Consider the following 22,500-nt stretch of genomic DNA (forward strand, 5'->3'; position numbering starts at 1 on the left):
TGCTGCTGGTGCTGCTGCTGCTACTGCTACTACTGCACTACTACTACTACTACTACTACTACTACTACTACTATTACTACTACTACTACTATTACTACTACTACTACTACTATTACTTGTGCTTCTACTGCGAATTAAGATTTTTGTATGTTTTATCTACTGCTGCTGCTGCTGTTACTACTACTATTACAACTAACTACTACTACCACTATTACTGCTCTCTCTCTCTCTCTCTCTCTCTCTCTCTCTCTCTCTCTCTCTCTCTCTCTCTCTCTCTCTCTCTCTCTCTCTCTCTCTGATATTGTTTTACTTTCCCTCCCTCCTTCCTTACCTCTTCCTTCCTCGCTCCCCTTTCCTCCCTCTTTATTTTGTTTCCCTCTCTCTCTCTCTCTCTCTCTCTCTCTCTCTCTCTCTCTCTCTCTCTCTCTCTCTCTCTCTCTCTCTCCCTTCTATTACCTGTCCCACGGGTATAGATTTTTGGGGTTATAGTGTGGGAATTCTGTATTAATTTGTCTATAGCTCAACAATAACAACAACAACAATAACAATAACAATAACAAGAATGGTAGTGATAATATGTTGCTATTTTTTAGGTTATTTCTGGCCAGCTTGAGAATATGAGTGTAGTAGTAGTAGTAGTAGTAGTAGTAGTAGTAGTGTTAGCAGTAGAAGTAGGAGTAGCAATCTATTTATCTATCTACTGAGAGAGAGAGAGAGAGAGAGAGAGAGAGAGAGAGAGAGAGAGAGAGAGAGAGAGAGAGAGAGAGAGAGAGAGAGAAAACACATGACCACAATATGCGCGAAAACAAGTGCACAGCGGCAGGCGGCGAGCGGCGGTGGTGGTGGTGGCGGCGGGAGAGATGCACGCGTGTGACAGCGGGCCAGCACGCGTTCCCACACGCGCCTTACCACGCGCCCGCCTCCGAAACCCTCACCACGGAGCCTTCACCACACCCACGCACCACACTTGCCACGCACCACACTAACCGCACCCTTCTCCACACTTTTTCCACGCCCTCACGCCCACAGAAGTGGCTAGGGGCGTGTTGGGAAGGTTGAATAGGGTTAGTCTTAAGCGGAAGTCAGGGATAGAACAGGGAATCAGACGCAGGGTGAGGGCGGAGTATATATAAAGGAGGGAGAGCTGCGCTGCCTTGTCAGTCTGTTAGTTTTCATGCTAAAGGCAACATATTCTCACCTCGTACGATCAGCGAAGTTAAGCAACAGGGCGTCTGGTTAGTACTTGGATGGGTGTGCGCTACCCCGTCAGAAGAGTCATTGTTGGTCTTGAGTCTCCTATACGCTTCGCCATGCCGCCCCCGCCCTGCCTCCGCCGCCTTGCCGCTGCCACCAGGAGACTTGCTAAGGTTCGGATGTGATTGTTGTTGATTTTTTTTTTCCTATTTTTTTTTTTTTTTTTTTTTTTGGGGGGGGGTAACAACATTTGTTAATCTGAGTTGTTAATATTTTCCAAGGTTATTTACTTGTAGTCTTTCAGTTATCTCGTGATTCATTTGTTATTTTGAGTTTTCACACGTCACTGAGTTAACGCCTTCTTGTATATATTTTTTAGTTATTTTTTTTTACAGCCTTTCCATTTACATTAAAAAAAAAAAAAAAAAATAACAGCTTTTAAAAATTTTGCTTTTCCAAGACCTGCCAATAATTTCCTTCCTTCCTAACCCAACCATTCCTCCTACAGGTATTCCGCGCCCTCAGGTTCCGGAAGCAGGTGCCCGCGCCGCCGACGCCCTTCCCTCACCGCACCCACGCCCTCATGTGGAGCTACGAAGAGGCACAGAATGCCCACAATGCCCGCCTGGAGCGCCACTTTAAAGCTGCGGGCGGGTCTGTCCTCACGTTGCCCTTCTGCTACGTGGAGTGGGCGGTGTGAAGGCACCCGGCCATGCCTACCACGCCCACGAGTATGGATGACTGGGAATACGCGCCCAAAGCCCAATGAAGGGTTGTAATGGGTGGATTTGATGGTTATTCCACGTCCAAGCACCCCCATGTGAAGTTTGCGGTGTAAGGGTCTCCCTCAAGGCACGTGTTAGTCCCTGGAGCCGCTGCTGTTTCCCTGATTGGCCCCTGAATGCACGACAGGTTGAAATACGTCCCCATTTCAATCTTGCTCTTGAATGCACTGGTTTGCTGAGGAGGCTGTACAGTGGAGGACACAAGTCACGTATACTTCTGCACTGAATTTAAGTCCTTGCTTTATGTTTATTTTGGATTATTGAATTCCTAAGTTGTACAGCGCTGGGCGAAATTATGTAAATTTATGTACTCATTTCCACTATTTTATCATTTAAATTATCACAGATCCTCTAATCTGTTCAAAGTACACTAATCACCAGGGTTTTGTAAGATTGTGGCCTTACTGGAGAACTCAGGAAGGAGGAAAGCAGTGCGAGGAACACTTCTGACCACCAATGTCTCGTTCCTGCTTTTGATGTTGAAAGTATCGAGTTTGGGAAAGCTGTACTGATAACACAACAATAAACATAAAAGACATGATCATTTCCACTTTACTCCTACTCCCTATCAATGGCTGCTTATATAATGTAGAAATAATATAAAAATACGGATAATGTTGAAATAACAGCGTCTAAGGGCTAAGTTAGGTTAGGTCAGGTTTACATTCATTCAGTTCATTAATTTCACTGCTCATCTCTTCATTTGGTAACGTTGGTCCGTGGCCAATGGTACCACAAAATCAAGTCACCGGTAAAAATCATTCATTTTCTTTGCATCGCATAGAAGAAAACGATCAAATTCAGACGCTGACTAAAATAATTTTATATATCAGGTTAACTGTAGTAAGGAACGATATAAAAAGACGAGACCGACAGGATGACTCATACCAACTAACACATTAATAACAATAATTCATTTTCTTTGCACCACATAAAAGAAAACGATAAAATTCAGACGTTAACTAGACTCATTCCATATATCATAGGTTAACTGTAATGAGGAACGATATAAAAAGACGAAACCGACAGGATGACTCATACCAGCTGATACATTAAAAACAAAAGAAAAACAAGACATACGAACACAAAGGAGTATTAAACCACGTGTAAGTGTCAAATGTCTTATGAGGGAATGCTGGCAGGTGACACAACACGAGGAAATGACTGAGATGAGGAAGTGAGTTAATAAGAGACTAATAGCTAAGAAGTAATTGGTAATGCCTCACTGGGAACAAAAGAAGGTGCCGGGGATTTTACATTTGACCTAATACCTGTAAAAGCTTATGAGTGACGCAAGAAGAGGAGGAGGAGGAGGAGGAAGAAGAAGAAGAAGAAGAAGGAAAGGCAGAAAATGAGAAGAAAATACATGTAATAATGGATTAATATAGTACTTTTTCTATATATTTTTTTCTTTTTAACGGTAAATGTGTAAAAAAAATGGAAGTTTTCGGTAATTTTAGCCAGAGAGAGAGAGAGAGAGAGAGAGAGAGAGAGAGAGAGAGAGGAATGAAAACGCAAAAAACACAAAATCTAACAATAAAAAAAAAAGAGGGGAGGGAGAAGGGAGAGGTCAGAGGCAACAGTGGTGGGGGTGTCAGGTTGGTGGGGGAGTGGAAGGGGGGGCCAGGGCTGGGAACTCCTGCCACGTGAACCTTTAATTATGTGGCAAGGTGTGTGTGTGTGTGTGTGTGTGTGTGTGTGTGTGTTCATTATCGTTACTCTTGTTCCTCCTTCCTCGTAGAATGTCAGAGAGGCAGGTACTTGGAAGGCGTGGGTAGTGGTGGTGGTGGTGGTCATATTGGTGGTGGTGGTGGTGGTGGTGGTGGTGATGGCGGTCATGGTGGTGGTGGTGGTGGTGGTGGTTATGGTGGTGGTCATGGTGGTGGTGGTGGTGGTGGTGGTGGTGGTAGTGGTACTGTAGAAAAAAAAATATGAAAATAACAAAAATAACAATAAGATTAACAAGAACATGAAAATAAGAAAAGAAACAAAAACTAAGAAAAGGAAGAGGAGGAGGAGGAGGAGGAGGAAAAGGAGAAGGAGTAGGAGGGGAAAAAAGAAGTAGTAGCAGTAGTAGTAGTAGTAGTAATAGAAGTAGTAGTAGTAGATTTGTTGCTGTTGTTGTTTTTGTTGTTGTTGTTGTTGTTTTTGTTGTTGTTGTTGCTATTTCCACAATTTAAGCATGAACGAAGCAAGACAATAAAAAAAATAAATAAAACCGTAAAAAAACCTGCCAGTCATGCATAGGTGACCCAGATAATAATGAACATTATCATTATATAAGGCGTGAAAGCAATCTCTCTCTCTCTCTCTCTCTCTCTCTCTCTCTCTCTCTCTCTCTCTCTCTCTCTCTCTCTCTCTCTCTCTCTCTCTCTCTCTCTGTTTTCTTTTTTCTTTTTCCATGTTGTGTTATCAATTTTATTAGGTCAGGGTGTGTGTGTGTGTGTGTGTGTGTGTGTAGTAGTAGTAGTAGTAGTAGTAGAGAGAGAGAGAGAGAGAGAGAGAGAGAGAGAGAGAGAGAGAGAGAGAGAGAGAGAGAGAGAGAGAGAGAGAGGCCTTCAGTAATGCAATCTAACTCTAAACAAACAAAAAATAATAATGTCAATAACAACAACATTTAAACATTTATAGCAACACACACACACGCTCTCTCTCTCTCTCTCTCTCTCTCTCTCTCTCTCTCTCTCTCTCTCTCTCTCTCTCTCTCTCTCTCTCTCTCTCTCTCTCTCTCTCTCTCTAGGGCCACATACCTCCACCACCAGCACCACCACCACCACCACCCCATCACCACCACCACCACCACCAACACCACCACCACCACCACAATCAGCCCAAGGTCATCGTCTCACCTTGACAAGCAATTAACAAGGAACATGTAAGACGGCCGACCTCTTCTGAGAGAGAGAGAGAGAGAGAGAGAGAGAGAGAGAGAGAGAGAGAGAGAGAGAGAGAGAGAGAGAGAGAGAGAGAGAGAGAGAGAGAGAGAGAATCATGCACCACCTCAAAAAAAAAAAGAAGAGAAAATAAAGATAATTAAAGAAAATAAAAGTAAATAGAGCAAGTTAAATTTATTGCGATCACTTGCTACAAAAACAAAGATGGCGGCCAAGATAGGAAGAGGAGGAGGAGGAGGAGGAGGTAAATTATGCTGTCGAGTGATGATAAAAATAAAACAGAAAACGAGATACATAGAAGAAAAAAAAGGAGGAGGAGGAGGAGGAGGAGGAAGAGAAGACGTAGAACCATAAGGAAGATTAAAAAAAAATAACATTACACAAAAGAGGAGGAAGAAGAAGAAGAAGAAGAAGAAGAAAGGGGAGGAAGAGGAAGAAGAAAATAGACACACAAGAAGAAGGAAAAGAAGAAGAGAAGGAAAAAGGAAGAAAAGGAAGAAATACCAGCACTAGGAGACGAAGAAGGAGAAGAAGAAGAAGAAGAAGAAGAAGAAGAAGAGGAGGAGGAGGAGGAGGAGGAGGAGGAGGAGGAGGAGGAACAGAGAGGAAGATGACTAAACAAATTTCACTGATATACGTTTCAATCTTGTTTTTGTCCTTATTTTCGGGGACTGAAAGGGCACGAGAGAGAGAGAGAGAGAGAGAGAGAGAGAGAGAGAGAGAGAGAGAGAGAGAGAGAGAGAGAGAGAGAGAGAGGGAGAGAGGGAGAGAGGGGGGTGAGTAACTAGCCACGCCCTAATTTCCTGGGGATAATTTTGGGGAACTCAAGGGGAAAAAGAAAAGGGTTCAGAGTTCAAGGGTGAAAAGGAAAAAAAGAGGAAATATTAAGGGTTTTGGTCTTAGGGGAGGTTAGTTAAGAGGGAAAGGGTAATGGGGAGTGATGGGAGGTGAGGGAAGGTGAGGGGAAGAGAGTGTAGGGGTGAGTGTGAGGGGAAAAGATTGTGTGGTTATATTTTTCTCTCTCTCTCTCTCTCTCTCTCTCTCTCTCTCTCTCTCTCTCTCTCTCTCTCTCTCTCTCTCTCTTCCTTTTTTATTTAACTTTCAAATCTTCTTCTCCTTTTTTATCTCTCTCTTCTCTTTTTTATTCTTCATTTTATTTCATCTTATTCTATTTCAATAAGGAACCATCGTCTAAGTGTAAACAAAACCTGCCTTCCTGTTTTAATTCCTTCCTTTCTTCAATTCATCACACTTTCAATGTTTAATTCGTCTTTTCAAATCCATATCTATAATTTCTCAAGGGAGAACCATCGTATAAGTCCAAAGATAACCGTCCTTCTTTCTTCAATTCCTTCCCTTTAATATTCTTTAATGTATCACACTTTCAATGCCTAATTCCTCCTTTAAACCCCAACGCATTTTTTTTCAAGAAGGAACCACCGTCTAAGTTCAAACAAAACCTTCCTGTTCTTTACATTCTTCCTTTTTATAACGGGGCGACCTTGACAAGTTTGGCATGGCTGTATTTTCCCCTAATGACGTCAGGCGCTGCTGTTGCTTCCCTCCTCATTACTAATTCATTTAAGTCGCTCTGGTTAAACATGTGTGTGTGTGTGTGTGTGTGTGTGTGTGTGTGTGATGGGAATGTGACTAAATGACTGACTCACTGAATGAATGACTGAATGACTGAATGGATGAATGAATCAATTGATAAATGAATGAATGATTTACTACCTGACTGACTGACTGACTGACTGACTGACTGACTAATCAACCAGCTAACTAACTAACCCACCCACTCACCCAATCACTAACCAACTAACCCAGTCATTCTCTCATAAACCGAAACACACACAAACCTTCCCTGAGACCCCCCTTACCCCCACCATCCCTCTCTCTCTCTCTCTCTCTCTCTCTCTCTCTCTCTCTCTCTCTCTCTCTCTCTCTCTCTCTCTCTCTCTCTCCTTCCCAGAAAGTCTCGAGAACCCCCGGGCCCGCTATCGTGCAAGAGACAGGGGTAGAAAAAAAGAAAGAGACAGAGAGAGAAAAAAAGACAGAAAGAAAACAATGGGAACTAAAATGGTATAGTTTAGCCTTGTACCTTTACCATTAAAGACCTAAAAGTCAGAATTGTGAGATAGTTCCTTGTTGAGCCACGCCGAAATAAAGAGAGAGAGAGAGAGAGAGAGAGAGAGAGAGAGAGAGAGAGAGAGAGAGAGAGAGAGAGAGAGAGAGAGAGAGATTATTTATTCCTTCGATTTCCTACCTTGTGAAAATCTAATCTCTCTCTCTCCCTCTCTCTCTCCCTCTCTCTCTCTCTTTAAAAATACAAATAAAATACAAAAATAAAAGATTTCTCAATAAAAATTCAAAATATTTAACATTTATAATGGTATTCCACTAATTTTTGTACTTTTTCTGTCTGTCTGTTTGTTTGTTTGTCTGTCTGTCTGCCTGTCTGTCTGTCTGTCTCTTTCTACACAGACATACAGATAGACAGACACAAGGAGTTCTGGTAGCGGAAAGGGAATAGATGAAAAGAAAAGCGGAAGAATACTTATTTGTTTGTATCAGTTAAGCAGTTTGTCTGTCTGTCTACCTGTCTGTCTAGCTATCATTCTACCTATCTATCTATCCGTTTATCTATCTATTTAGCTATCAATTTCTTTGACTATTTATCTATCTACACAAATCACACCAAACCAAAACATTCATTAATTTACCTCACCTGTCAGTTGTCACCAATCAACACGCACGCACAGGTAAACCAAGCACACACACACACACATTAACAAACACACACAGACACACAAACAAGTAACTTTCTATATAAAAACAGACCTGTATTTGAATTAGCTACGCACGTCTGGCAGCGGCGGTGGTGGCGGCGGCGCACAGATGTCAATAAACAGGGAAAAAGAACGTACCTTAACTTGAAAATATTTCCCCACTGCTTAGTAAACTTATAATTTCCTTGCCCTCGTTTTCCCCTCTTCCCCACCCCTACCCCCCTCTCTCTCTCTCTCTTTCTCTTTCTCTCTCTCTCTCTGGCCTTCACCCGTGTTTCCTAACCCCCACCCCTCCCCGCCCCTTCCTCCTCCTCCGGTCAAGCTAAGGTCAGGTCACCCCAGCTGCTCCCGGGGAAAAAAAATAATAATGACATGAAAAGAAGGGGAAAAAAAGGGAAAATTTTTAAAGAGAAAGTGTTATTTTGTTCCTGTTGTGGTTGTTGTTGTTGTTGTTGTTGTTGTTGTTGTTGTTGTTGTTGTTGTTGTTGTTGTCGTTGTTGTTGTTGTTGTTGTTGTTGTTGTTGTTGTTGTTGTTGTTGTCGTTGTTGCTGTTGTTGTTGTTGTTGTTGTTGTGTATATTAGTTTTGGAAGAGGGAAATGAGAAAACATGGAGGAAAGAAGGGAAGAGAAAAAAAAAAGGAATTTTCTCCTTCCTCATCTTAATCTTCACTTATTATCATCGTTATCATATTTATCATTCCCCTCTTCTTCTTCTTCTTCTTCTTCCTATTATTATTATTATCATTATCATTATTATTATTATTATTATTATTCCTTCTCTTCTTTCACCTCCTTCTTCTTCTTCTAATCTTTTCTTCTCATTACTTTATATTATCATCATTATTGTTGTTATTTTCATTCTTCTGCTGCTCCTCCTCCTCCTCCTCCTCTTCTTCTTCCCCTTCTTCCTCCTTTTAATCTTCTTATATTTTCATCAGTTTATATTATTATCATTATTATTGTTTTATTCGCGTCATCTCTTCTTTCTCCTCTTCTCCTTTCTCTTCCTCCTTCTTCTCCTCTTTCATTCCTTATCTCTGCATCTTCTTCCTCTCTTCCTTTTCTCCATTTTTCTTTTGTTTATTAAGCCTCTTCATTTATTTATTGATTTTATCTTTCTCTCTCTCTCTCTCTCTCTCTCTCTCTCTCTCTCTCTCTCTCTCTCTCTCTCTCTCTCTCTCTCTCTCTCTCTCTCTCTCCTATTTATTTTTTCTATCATTTCCTCCTCCTTCTCCTCCTCTTCCTCCTTTTTCTTTGTCAATCTCTTATTTTATCACCATCCTTCCCTCTTCCTTCCTTCCTTCCTTTCTTCCTTCCTTCCTTCCTTCCTTCCCTTCTTCCTTCACCTTAACCCTCACTCTTCTTCTTCTTCTTCTTCTTATTCCTCCTCTCCTCCTTCTCCTCCTCTTCCTCACAGACCACCACAAGCAAACACTTTTTCCAGATTCCGATGCCCTACCCCCCCACACACACACACACACACACACACACACACGCACGCGCGCACGCACGCACAGCCACTTTCACTAAAAACGAGTAACCTTTGCATGGTATCACCTGTGTGGGTACGCAGGCGCGCCCTCCCCCCACCCTCGTATCTTCCCCCTTCCCCCTTTCCTAGCTTTCTTCTGTCTCCTTTCCCTTCTCTTTCTCCTATTTTCTTGTTTTTTTCTTGATTTTTTTCCTTCTTTTGTAGTTTTCATTATTTGTTTTCTTCAATCTCTTCTTTTTTTATTTTGTTTTCTTTCTTTCTTTATTTACTTTTTTTTATTTATTTTGGGATCGTCCTTTTTTCTTTCACTTTCTCTCGGTATCTGGTCTCTCTCTCTCTCTCTCTCTCTCTCTCTCTCTCTCTCTCTCTCTCTCTCTCTCTCTCTCTCTCTCTCTCTCTCTCTCTCTCTCTCTCTCTCTCTCTCTCTCTCTCTCTCTCTCTCTCTCATATTCTCTTTGTCTCTTATTGTCTCACTTCTTCCCATTTCTTTTTTTCTCGAGTTAAAATTATCAAACTATCATTAATCTCTCTCTCTCTCTCTCTCTCTCTCTCTCTCTCTCTCTCTCTCTCTCTCTCTCTCTCTCTCTCTCTCTCTCTCTCTCTCTCTCTCGAGGAAGAGGAACTATGGATGTCAATTTCTGATAACCTAGATTTACCTTTAATTACAATAACAATAGGTGTGTGTGTGTGTGTGTGTGTGTGTGTGTGTGTGTGTGTGTGTGTGTGTGTGTGTGTGTGTGTGTGTGTGTGTGTGTGTGTGTGTGTGTGTGTGTGTGTGTGCTCATGAACTTACTAAGGACACGGAAGTTAGACAGATAGATAGATAGATAGAGAGAGAGAGAGAGAGAGAGAGAGAGAGAGAGAGAGAGAGAGAGAGAGAGAGAGAGAGAGAGAGAGAGAGAGAGAGAGAGAGAGAGGGAGGGAGAGGGGAGAATGGTAGAGAGACAGAGAGACAGAGACACAATAGACTAATATAGAAAAAATAATGAGTTTTTTCACCACCACCACCACCACCACCACCACAATTAGCATACCTGAATTACTTGTACCTGTATAGCTTGTACCTGTATTGTTACCTGTGTATGTTTACCTGATTACTAGGAAGACCAGGTGTGTGTGTGTGTGTGTGTGTGTGTGTGAGGAAATTCGTGGTTCCAGAAAGGAGAAGAGGAGGAGGAGGAGGAGGAGGAGGAGGAGGAGGAGGAGGAGGAGGAGGAAGAGGAGGAGGAGGAAAAGGAAGAAGGAAGAAAACAAAAAGAAAGAAGAAATAAATGAACTTAACCTTTTAAACCTTTCTGAAACACACACACACACACACACACACACACACACACACACACACACACACAATGAAGCGCGGCACCAACATTTTTACAATGACGTCAAATGAAGAAGAAGAAGGAGAAGAAGAAGAAGAGAGACAAAGAGAGAGAGAGAGAGAGAGAGAGAGAGAGAGAGAGAGAGAGAGAGAGAGAGAGAGAGAGAGAGAGAGAGAGAGAGAGAGAGAGAGAAGGGGTTGGGGGGCGTCAGAAGGGGGATCAGGGGGAGTCCTATCTTAACAATTACAACACGAGGGAGAGTGGGAGGGAGAGGGAGAGGGAGAGGCTGGGCTGCAGTGACCTCTTACACACTTACTGCCTCTCTCAGTCTAGTCGCGGCTCTCACAAGGGCGGACACACGCGGCCCCGCGGAGACAAGAGTGAGTGATAGTAGGATAGGATAAGATACACAGACAGACACAGATACACAAGCAGGTGGATAAACAGACAGACAGACAGACAGGCAGACAGGCAGACAAGTGTTAATTTTTCACTTTCTTTCTAGTTGTGTTGATAAGTGATGTGATTTAATGGTGATGCATAGTGATGGTGATAATGGTGATAGTGATGCTGAAAATGACGATAATGATGTGAAGGGTGGGGTCTGATAGTGTTATGTTAGTGATAGTGTGTTTTGATGGTGATGATGATGATAGTGATGGTGAGACTGTGATAATGTTATGATAGTTAAGGTGTGTTTTGATGGTGATGATAGTAATGGTCAGGTTGTGATAGTGGAGTGTTGGTGGTGACAGTGATGCTGATAGTGACGCTAGGGAGGGGATGGTGAGGTGACAGTGACTATGAGGATATGAAGGTAATGATAGATGATGGTGAGGCTGTAATAGTGAGGTGATGGTGATGACTTAGTGGCGATAGTGATGATAGGGATATGATGGTGATGGTGATGCTGATAGTGAGGTGATGGTGAGGCTGCCATAGCGATAATTGAATGATAGTTATAGTGAACTTAGCGAACGTGATGAAAATAGTGATGATGGTGATGCTCATGGTGATGATAGTGAGACAGTGAGGTTGTGATAATGACAGTTTAGTGACAGTGACGGTTAACTTAGTGATGGTGATAAAGACAGTGTGAATATGATGAGAGTGAAGTGATGGTGACAAGTACAGTATGATTCTAATGATAGTGATGTGATAGTGAAGCTGATAGTGAGTATAGTAAAGCCAGTTCAGCCGTGATAGTGAAAGCTGACTAGTGATAGTGACAAAAATGCTGCGATTCTAGTGATAGTGATGGTAGTAGGTCTGAGAGTGAGATTGATGAAATATAGTGATAGTTTAGTCATGATAGTGACAAGCAGACCCGTGACAAGGATGCGATGGATATGATAGTGACGATGATAATGATGGTGACAGTGCGAATAGTGACACGTGACCTAATATAATAGTGAAGAGAGGAAAATATCACTATTCGAAGTGGTGAGATGGGCCAGGCAGTGATGGTGAGGATAGTGACAAGGGTCTCATCTCTGTCGCATGATAGTGATGAAGAATGATAGTGAATGTCTCTTGAGGACTTGTCACATACCATTATAAAACCTTCTCTTCTTATTATTCTTCAGTTATTGTGCTTGTTAGATTAATATTGTGTTTATTTATTTATTTCATTATTCCTGAATTTATTCATTAATTCGTTTCCCTATCTATTTATTCACTCCTTCGTTTTCTTATCAACCTATTTATTCACTCCTTCACTCGTTTATCCATCCATTTATTCACTCCTTCATTTCCTCCTCCCTCCGTTCCTTCACTCCTTCATTCACTAATATGCGTAACCTGTGTGGATTATTCTAGATTATACTCGTAGATTAATATACTGAATAGTGTCCCCAGATGAAAGAGAAAATGTACTCTTAGTGGTTGCAAAGAAAATGCGTATTTTTATGGGTATCTTGTTTAAAAGCCCGTCAACAATAGTAAACTGTATGGAAACGTTTCGTCACACTGTTTCGAAACTTTTTGTATGCTTTATTTACAAACGATATCTCTTGGTTTGAAGTGCAAAAAAACAACAACAACAACACACACACACACACACACACACACACACATTAAGACAAGAAAAAAGAAAAAGAAAAAGAAAAAAAGAAAAAAGACAGACTAATAACTAAAGCGAACAAAACAGGAAGCGGAAGAAAACAAACATGAAAAAAAAACAATAAATAAAAATGAACTTTATCCTTTTTTTAATTAATATCGATTGTTCTTTTTTTTATTAATTTATTCGAATATTTTCACTGGTGAGGAGTGAAAAATGAAAAGGGAGAATAAAAACAAGGACGAGGAAGGGGATAATAATAAAGAAAAAGCAATAAGAACGAGACAGAAGAAGAGAAGGAAGTAAATGACTGATAATTCTTCTTCTTTTCTTTTTTCCTTCAGTTTTTTTTTTTTTTTTTATCGTGACAAGCAAAAGCAAATACCACAATGTTTACAAAAGGACATCCCGTTTTCTTTCACTTATCATCGCTAGGCAGCACTTTTATATATTTTCTACTATTTTACTTTATTTTTTCCATCTTTTCCATTTTCTCTTTCTTTTCTATCCTTCTCTTTTCTACTTTTCCCTTTCCTTTTTTTGCTTTTTACTTTTCTTTCCATTTACCTTTTTCTCTACTTTCTCCATTTCAAAACTACACTTCAAACGTTTATTTATTAATTAATTTATTTGCATTCATGAGACAGGCAGGCAGACAGACAGACAGACAGACAGACAGACAGACAGACAGACAAACAGACAGTAGCAGACGAAAAGAAAGAAAATATAAAAAAAAGAGTAAGAAGAGACAAAGAATAAGATAAACGAGATTCAACTGCGTAGAGGAAGAAAATGGATACACCAGAGAGAGAGAGAGAGAGAGAGAGAGAGAGAGAGAGAGAGAGAGAGAGAGGGAGAGAGGTCAGGGCGTTTACAAGGTCAAATCATATGTGGGCGTTACAGGAATACCCAGAGAGAGAGAAGAAGGGGTACCATCCACCCACCCCACCCACGACAACCACCCCCCTGCCACCCCCTGCTACCCACACCACGCAGAGGCCCGCCAGTCACCCCGAGGGACCTGTGGGAGACTACACGCGTCCCCAAGCCTTTCCAAGCACAAGATCCTATTCCGAAGCACCGAATCCTCTATAGTGTGGTTTTCGTGGTGTCGGATCCCCTTAAAGTAGGTTCAGGCGTCTATAGGGATTCAGATCCTACTTAGATGCGGATTCAAGAGGATTCAAGGTCAGTGGTGGAGAGGAGAATGAGTTCCAGGGGCGTCCTCGTGGCCTTGGCTCTGTCGCTTCTCCTGTTTGAGGTGAGTGAGTGAGTGTGTGTGTGTGTGTGTGTGTGTGTGTGTGTTTAACTGTCCTTGTTTCTGTGTGCGTATGTGTGTTTTCTCCTCTTCTTTTTAATGTTCGTATATTTGTGTACGTTCTATCAGTCATTCAGTCAGTTTGTCTATTTTATCTATCTATCTACCTATATGTCTATCTACTTATCTATCAATTTATGTCTATTTACCTACCTATCTATCTATCTATCCGTGTATCTACTGATCTATCTATATATCTATCTATCTATGTACCCATCTATCTATCTATTTCAACTTGTATACTTCATTTTCCCTTATCAGTCAAACCTCTCCTACCCATCTCCATCCTACCCTCCTTCCCTCTAGTCTACAAACCCATCCCTCCTTCAGTCTATCAGCCACTCAGTAAAACCTGCCCCGGTACATTTCCCCTTCAGAAGCCTGAGAGAAAAGGTTAGTGCACTTAAAAATGTCCTCCTTCTCAGCGCCGGAACTAAATATCGGGGGTTCCCATGACCCAACCTAACATCCTTTTAACTTTTTTACGTCCTCCACCACCACCACCACTAGCGGCAGTCTCTTAATTAAAAAAAAAAAAAACTGGTGGAGGTGCTAGTGGCCCTATCTCAGCTGGGTTCCAGGTATGTGTGGGTGTTCCAAGGGACATAGTAAAGGTGATCTAACTCCTCAGGGTCACTAATCAGGGCAGGACAAGATGTAACGGGTTCAATTTTGATGTTTTTTTTTTCTTTTTTTTCGGAAAGAGACGCATGAAGAAACTGGTTATCAAATGGAGTGGTGGATGAATAGAGTAGACTTGGAGTGGACTCAGTAATCAGGATGTCATTACAGTCAACAGGGAGGTTTAGACTAGATAAATGTATGGATGGGGATGACAGGTGCAAATACGCAGGTGTGTTACATACAGAGACTGCCACGTGTAGGCCTGGTGGTTTCCTGCATCATCCCTTGTGTTCTTAAGTTCTCACTGATCTTTTAATACTGCCCTGTGATGTTTAATTAGGTTGTTAGTGAGGTGATAAAACAGGCAAGGTAATTAACAGGTGGGTAACAGTTAACAAGGGAACTAGATGTGATAAACTACAAGTAACTTTCTTAAATAAATAAAGAGAGTGATTAATTTATCGTTTGGCAAGTACACTATGGCAGGTACACTAATTAACAGGTAGCTAAGTTTCTGTAACACAGGTAACTTGCGAAATGACGCCCGTATCAGGTAAATTCATTGACAGGTAAAACTAACAAACAAACAAACAAACAAATAAACAAACCAACAAACAAACATCAACAACAGATAAGACTAATCAACTGGTACACTAGCTACAGGTAAACATCACACTTTTCAGAACAAGACAGTGACATCAACACCTCAACTAATTAAACAGGTAACTTGGCCACAGGTAAACTGATACGTAGCTCCAACAGGTAACCTCTTGACTTTAGTAGTAGTACAAGGTAACGCAGACGACTCGTAAACTTGTACTCGTAAGCTTGTACTCGTAAACTTGTACTCGTAAGCTTGTACTTGAAAATTTGTACTTGTAAGCTTGTACTTGTAAATTTGTAAAAGAAAACGTGTGTCTTGTTTTATCGCTACTTCCGGGATATTGACGGGGAAGAGAGAGAGAGAGAGAGAGAGAGAGAGAGAGAGAGAGAGAGAGAGAGAGAGAGAGAGAGAGAGAGAGAGAGAGAGGGAGGGAGGGAGGGAGGGTATATACTGAATTTACAATGTTTTAATCTTTTTTCCTTCCTGTCTCTCTCTCTCTCTCTCTCTCTCTCTCTCTCTCTCTCTCTCTCTCTCTCTCTCTCTCTCTCTCTCTCTCTCTCTCTCTTTTTACGCATTCAGGTTCTTGCAAATTTAGTTTTAGTTTAGAACTGTAAAGGAACACAAATGAAGAAACAAAATCAACAAAGTAATGAATAAATGCATGAATAAATGAATGAATGAGGAAAAGCAAAGAAACGCAAATGAGGAACAAACAAGAACGAATGAATAAATGAATAAACAAATTAATACACAAACAGACGCGGATACTCACCTTTCTGTACCGCGAAGGTCAAGGCCACAGTTGCTGAAATACAGGGAAGTACAGCTATAACAGAGAGGGAAAAAAAAAATGGAAAAAAAAGACTGAAAATAAAATGATATTAGTAAAGTCCACCATTAAAGATCCCCCGAAACACGTCCTGACTTGTGCAATCGCCCTAAAATATATAAGAGGTAAATTGTTCAGTAAAAAATTGCCTGGATGGTTAAAATATATCTTGAAATTATTATGTGTTAGCTGTGGTAATGTAGTGTGTGGGCGGGTGGAGATAGTAGTAGTAGTAGTAGTAGTAGTAGTAGTAGTAGTAGTAGTAGTAGTAGTAGTAGTAGTAGTAGTAGTAGTAGTAGTATGAAGAGAAGAAGCAGGAATAACAATAACACTACTACTACTACTACCACTACTACTACTACCAAAAAAACAACATACAAACAAACTAATCTGCTCTCTCTCTCTCTCTCTCTCTCTCTCTCTCTCTCTCTCTCTCTCTCTCTCTCTCTCTCTCTCTCTCTCTCTCTCCCAGCCCGCGTCATGCCAGGGGGGCGGGGGGGCCTCACATCCCCGGGGGCGCCTGAGGTCAATACTCCTGTAGGCGGGGCAGGAGGAGGCGCCCTGAACCTGCCCATTCCCATCCCAACCTCCCTCAGATTCTACGAAGGTAAATTGATGTGTTTATGTGTGTGATGGTGGGAGTAAGTCAATAAATATGTATCTATCTATATCTATATTTATCTAAAACACTTCAAAACACTCTAAAACACACTTAAACACCCCAAACACACTTACACACCCCAGAACAATCCCAAAAACACACCTACTCACTCTCACTCTCCTTCCTCTTCCTCTTCCTCTTACTCTTCTTCTCCCATTCACAGGTACAGATTTAAACATTGACTCCTGCCCGCGCGATGAGGTGTCAGTGAACGGCACCTGCCACCGCCTGCTCACTCAAGGGCCCTGCCAGGATTCTGATTTCGTGCTTTTAGACCCAAGCACATACGAGGGTTATTGCGCCGCCCGCCTCTGTGCTCCAGACAGGATTTTTGTGTTTAGTGACCAGCTGTGCCATGACCCTTTCAGCTCCAGTCACTGTCCAGGTGTGTGTGTGTGTGTGTGTGTATAGATAGATAGATGGGAACTAACATATAAAAACATTTCATAGTCACCCTTAAAAATCCTAGCCTTCTACGTTTTCTGTAGCGTACTTATCACTACCGTTTTCTTTCGAGCACGTTTCCTCCCCTATCTGATCCATTCTTCGTCACCTTCTTCAGGATCCCAGGAGCTTTTCCAGACAGCCTTCGGGACCCCCATCTGCCAGTGCCCCGATGGCTTCCTGGAGGGCACCGGGGGGAACTGCGTGCCCCCTCTCACCCCCACGCACACATGCCCGCCCGCCCAGGTGAGGGGAAGTGGTATAATAGTAGTAGTAGTAGTAGTAGTAGTAGTAGTAGTAGTAGTAGTAGTAGTAGTAGTAGTAGTAGTAGTAGTAGTAGTAGTAGCAGTAGTAGTGTAGTAGTAGTAGTAGTAGCAGTAGTAGGAGGACGGGTGGTGGTATTAGCAGTAGTGATAATGGTAGATTGTAGTAGTAGTAGTAGTAGTAGTAGTAGTAGTAGTAATAGTAGTAATGATGATATACGTGCTAGCTAATAATAGTTTCCCAGCCACACCCACCCATACCCATCCACACATCTTAATTAGAAAACATAGCTCAGGTGTAGCTTATAAGTAACATTCTTCGCCTTTTTTAAATTATCTTTAGGCTCATTACTTTGAAAAAAATTAAAAGAAAAATCAAGCCTAACCTTACCAAACCTACACTAACTTAACTTAGCCTAACCCAACCAGACCTAAATAAACCAAATTAAATAAACCAAACTAAACATAACATAACCTTACAGTATACAACTTTTTTCCTATTGTTTTCTAGATTACCTTAAGAAAACTCTAAATTAAACTAACCTAACCTTTTATATAACATTTTTCACTTTCAATTATTATTTCTTAAGATCGCTACCTTAAAACAAAAAGACTAACCTAATCCAATCTAACCTAACCTAACCTAACAAAACCCATATTAAAAAAAACAAATAAATAATAATAATAATGATAATAATAATAACTCTTAATTAAAAAAAAAGAAAAAAAACTCAATTACCCAGCACAGGTGTAGAACAGGACAGGTGTGTAGGCGTGTACCCCCCTCTACCCCTCCCTCGCCCGCCCCCCCACAGGTGCTCTGGTCTAACAGCTCCAGGTTGATGCAGGTGTGTGGGCCGGACCCCTGTGGCCGTCTCAACTTGGACCGCCCCCTGCCTTCCCCGCCCTTCGTGCCCTCCCTGGCTGATGGCACCTGCTATCAACTGGGCCAGGTGAGTGTGTGTGTGCGAGAAAGTGAGTGAGAGTGGGTGAGTGGGGAGGGTAGGTAAGGAGGGAGTGAGTAAGTGAGTGAGTGAGTGAGTGAGTGAGTACCCCTGACTACTTCTACACCCCCCATACAAATCACCCCCTTAATGAATTCACTACCCCTGCCCCATTTCCCCAACGGCCACCCCCACCTGAGTCAGTGAGGGTGAACCAGAACCAGTACTCATAACAGGACTGCCTGGTGGTGGTAGTGGAGGTGGTGGTGAGGGGGTGTGAGGGCAGGCCCGGGGAGGCTGACGAGTACACAGAGACACGGGGACACTGCACCGGGGAATTACTGGTGGGAAAAGTGTGGCGGGTATTGCAGCCAAGGGTGGCGGTGGTGCCCCGGGGTGTGCCTCCTATCACTGACACCACCACCACCACCGCCAGACAAGACAGACAGGAAATCCCCGCAGCAGCGTGAACAAAGCCAGCAGGGGCGCCAGTCCAGGCTGTGTGTAGGCCCTCCCACCCCTCACAATGTCCCCTTCCCCGCCCCCCGTCTCCTGCCCCGCCTCGCCCCTAGCACCCTGCCGTGCCCCCAGGTGAGCGGCGTGTGTCCCCACGGCAGCTTCTACGCACTGGACCTCGAGGTGCGGCGCGGGGTGTGCGCGGCGCTGCAGGACGCGGGCTACGTCATCCTGGACGCCGCCACGCAGCGCCTCTACCACGACATGTACGGCGCCTTCAGCCTGTTCACCGTGCTGGACCACTCCCTGCTGCTGCCCGCCCCGCTCCTGCAGCCCCTGCACCCCGCCCAGGACCCTGCCGCGCTGCTGGGCGGCGTTCCGCACACCCTGCTCACCCAGGGCGGCGGCCAGGTCCAGCAGACTGGTGGCCTGGGGCTGCCGGTGCTGGGCGGCCAGGGGGCCGCCAGCCTGGGCGCGGCTCAGGGCGGCGCGGTGACACAGATCACGTTCGGTAGTGTGACGTTACCCGGGACGCTGGAGCAGCACCTTGCGGGGCAGCAGGGGGCGCCGCGCCCCGGCAAAAGGCCGCCACACCCGCGCAACCACTACATCCGCGGCCACAACCTGGGCCCGGCGCGGGACTACAAGTTCTCGTCGCTGTCCAAGCACTTCCTGCCCACGCGCCTCGACCTGGAGCGCCTGCACGCCACACGCGGCCACAACCACCTGGTACGTCCCCTCCCCGCCAAGGGCCCTCGCGGCGCCACGCCCGCCCTCAGGGTGCAGGTGGTGCCCGCCAGGCTGCTGGCCCAGACCCTCTACGCCCACCAAGCCCATCCCGCACCCCGCCACGGCGCCCACTCAGAGACGCGCGAGGCAGAGGACGAGCTGGAGTCTGCCGAGCAGCAAGACAGGTACTCTGAAAGGTGAGTGTGCGGCAGCTGCAGTAGCAGCAGCAGCAGCAGCAGGACAGGTGAGTCTCGGTGCTGTACCAAGGGCCGCGGTCTCCCACAGCACCATAGCGCCCCAAGGTACCGCCCCTAACGCCCCTTTCCCCACAGCACAGCGGACGGCCCGGCGGCAGAAGAGACGGATGCCCAGGGTGAGGAGACCGACACGGCAGCGTCGAGGCGCAGGCGCGCCGCGCAGGGCGCCGGCCTGGTGGAGACCCGCCTGGTGACTTGCAGGGCGGGGGCACGGCGCCACGTGAACGCCAAGTGCCGCCACACGTGAGTACACACACACACACACACACACACACACACACACACACACACACACACACACGCGCGCGCGTCTTCCACATGATCGCGTCCCTCCCTCACGCCCTGCCAGCTCACCACGCCCCATCCGCCCATCCATCGTGCTCCACACTCCCCCTTCCCCCTCATCAGCCGACAGCCATTCTTCCAGCGACCTTCACGCGGCGCCGCAAAACACTCCCATTGTGTCCCGCCACGCAAATCCGGGTGTTTCTTCCTTGCCACACACACACACACATTACGCAACACTCGCTCTCTCTCACATACACACACACACACACACACACACACACAAACGTGAAAACCCAACGAAGTAATCAAAACACTGCCTATTCTACCCCACCCTCCACTCCATCTAACCAGCCTAACCCCCCTCCCCTGCAGGCTGCTCCCCTTCTCCGCCCTGCCGCCCGCCACCTTGCAGCCCACTACAGTTGACAGCGCCCCAGGAGTGCTCAGGAGGAGGCGCAGGTCAGCGGCGCCCCTTCCTCCTGCCAGCGCGTGTCCTCAGGTGTGTGTGTGTATGTGTGCGTGTGTGTGTGTATAGATTAATTTTGTTTGTGTTTCTTTGTGTATGTGCGTTTATCTTTCATTGTGTCTGTGTGTGTGTGTATGTGTGTGTGTGTGTGTGTGTGTGTGTGTGTGTGTGTGTGTGTGTGTGTGTGTGTGTGTGTGTGTGTGTGTGTGTGTGTGTCTGTTTGTCTGTCTGTGTCTCGGATATATCAATCTGTCTGTCTGTCTGTCTCGTATATGCAATCTCTCTCTCTCTCTCTCTCTCTCTCTCTCTCTCTCTCTCTCTCTCTCTCTCTCTCTCTCTCTCTCTCTCTCTCTCTCTCTCTTCTTCATGACCCTTACTCAAAGCACCCTCTCTCCCTATCCCTCTCCCTCTCCCTCTCCCTCTCACTCTCCCACTCACTCCCTCTCCCTCTCACACCCCAGGGCGCCTCCTATGACCTCCACCGGCAGTGTGTCCTTACTCTCCCCGCCTCCGCCTCCGTCAGCGCCCTCTAATGACGTAACAGTGATGCGAACAAATATTACGTCACCACTACGTCACTCTACGTCACTGAGACAACGCTTGGGACTTCCCTGGCTGCTGATTGGTCGGGAGCCTGTGATGTCATTGTTTATCTTCTCTGTGATTGGCTGGTGAATTTTGACGTGATTTTTTTATTTTTTTTTCATTGGTGAATTTTAAAGACGTTTTTTCTTGATTTTTTTTTTATTTTCTTTCTCATTTATTTAATTTTATTTTTTCTTGTTTCTTATTGATTGTTTTGATTTTTCTTGTTTATTTTACATTCCTTTAAGTTTTGATAAGGATTTTTTTTCGTTTTCTTTCTGTTTGCTTTCTTTTTTTTCACTATCACATTGTTTCTTCGCTGCTTCCATTCTGATGAGGAATTTTCGTTTTCTTTCTTCTTTTCCATTTCTTTATTTACGCCATTTTCTTTTCGTTCCTTGAGTTTTATTAAGGATTTTCTCTTTTTTTCTGTTTAATTTCTTTATTCATTATTTTCATTCTTTATTTACGTCGCTTCTTCTCGTTTCTCTAATTTTAACATTTTTTTCTTATTTTCTTTCTTTTTTCTTTGTTTTTTTTCTTTGAGTTATTATTTCTCATTTGTATAAGTTTAATACGGATTTTTTTTCCTTTTTTTCTATCTTTCTTTATTTTTAGGTTCTAAGTTAATAGTGATAATAGTGATGATGATGATAATGATGATGAAGATGATGATGATGAGTGTAAATGATGATGATGTGTGTTATTAATGAAAGATAATGAAAAATGTATTAATCAATTGTTTTTTACTCCTTTTGTTGAGAGAGAGAGAGAGAGAGAGAGAGAGAGAGAGAGAGAGAGAGAGAGAGAGAGAGAGAGAGAGAGAGAGAGAGAGAGAGAGAGAAAACAAACAAAATAAAAGACTGACACAAACAAATGAACGAACAAACAAACACACAAAAGAGAAAGACAAACAAAAACAAACAAAAAGAAAACACACACACACACACACACACACACACACACACACACACACACACACACACACACTAACAAACCCCCCCATCACCCCTACCCACTATCCTCCCCACCCACATGCACACACGCACGCACGCACGCAATCTTGTCACGTTTGGAAAGGAGAACACACCTGACCAACCAATATGGCGACTAGTGACCTTTCTCAAGCTGAGGTCAAAGGAGGTCACCGGAAAATGCTGGGTCATTTTGGTAGGAGAAGAAAGAGGAGGAGGAGAAGGAAGAGGAGGAGGAGGAGGAGGAGGAGGAGGAGGAGGAGGAGGAGGAGGAGGAGGAGGGAAGGAAAGTGAAAGGAATAATTGTGGAAAAAAATTTAAGGTAACGTAAGAAGGAGACGATAAATTTCGGGAACTAGATAAAGGAAGAGGAAGAGAAAAGGACAATAAAGATGAAGAAACACGTGATAAATCAAATAAAAAGGGAGTAAGAGGTAGGGAGGATAAAAATGGAAAATTGTGCAGTAAATTAAGTAAAGGGGGAAGAAAAGGAAAGGACAATAAAGGTGGGGAAACATACGAT

General features: G+C 43.8%; 2 protein-coding genes and 1 long non-coding RNA gene across 4 annotated transcripts in view; 2 read left to right on the plus strand and 1 right to left on the minus strand.

The window, feature by feature from the left end:
* LOC135093440 (uncharacterized) overlaps nt 1–22,500 on the minus strand; it is a 78,442-nt gene that overhangs the window by 31,777 nt on the left and 24,165 nt on the right. The window contains exon 2 of the long non-coding RNA XR_010263371.1: nt 15,854–15,886. This is a non-coding gene — a long non-coding RNA (uncharacterized LOC135093440). The remainder of the gene's footprint in view (nt 1–15,853; nt 15,887–22,500) is intronic.
* LOC135093443 (uncharacterized) lies at nt 1,109–1,894 on the plus strand. Its single transcript, XM_063992722.1, has 2 exons — nt 1,109–1,367; nt 1,703–1,894. The coding sequence occupies exons 1-2, from the start codon at nt 1,248–1,250 to the stop codon at nt 1,892–1,894; spliced, it is 312 nt and encodes a 103-aa protein (XP_063848792.1). The 5' UTR covers nt 1,109–1,247.
* Nucleotides 10,749–21,738, plus strand: LOC135093437 (uncharacterized). 2 transcript variants are annotated; one of them, XM_063992717.1, is made up of 10 exons: nt 10,749–10,853; nt 13,439–13,796; nt 16,383–16,517; nt 16,735–16,956; nt 17,134–17,261; nt 18,127–18,231; nt 18,814–19,604; nt 19,740–19,907; nt 20,325–20,451; nt 20,880–21,738. In XM_063992717.1, exons 3-10 carry the CDS (start codon nt 16,391–16,393, stop codon nt 20,949–20,951), a joined length of 1,740 nt encoding a protein of 579 aa, XP_063848787.1. In that variant the 5' UTR covers nt 10,749–10,853; nt 13,439–13,796; nt 16,383–16,390; the 3' UTR covers nt 20,952–21,738. The 2 variants fall into 2 exon arrangements, with proteins under 2 accessions (XP_063848787.1, XP_063848786.1); XM_063992716.1 differs by having other exon boundaries at nt 10,750–10,853; nt 18,094–18,231.

Source organism: Scylla paramamosain, chromosome 43 (assembly GCF_035594125.1).
Source record: "Scylla paramamosain isolate STU-SP2022 chromosome 43, ASM3559412v1, whole genome shotgun sequence".
Lineage (NCBI taxonomy): Eukaryota > Metazoa > Arthropoda > Malacostraca > Decapoda > Portunidae > Scylla > Scylla paramamosain.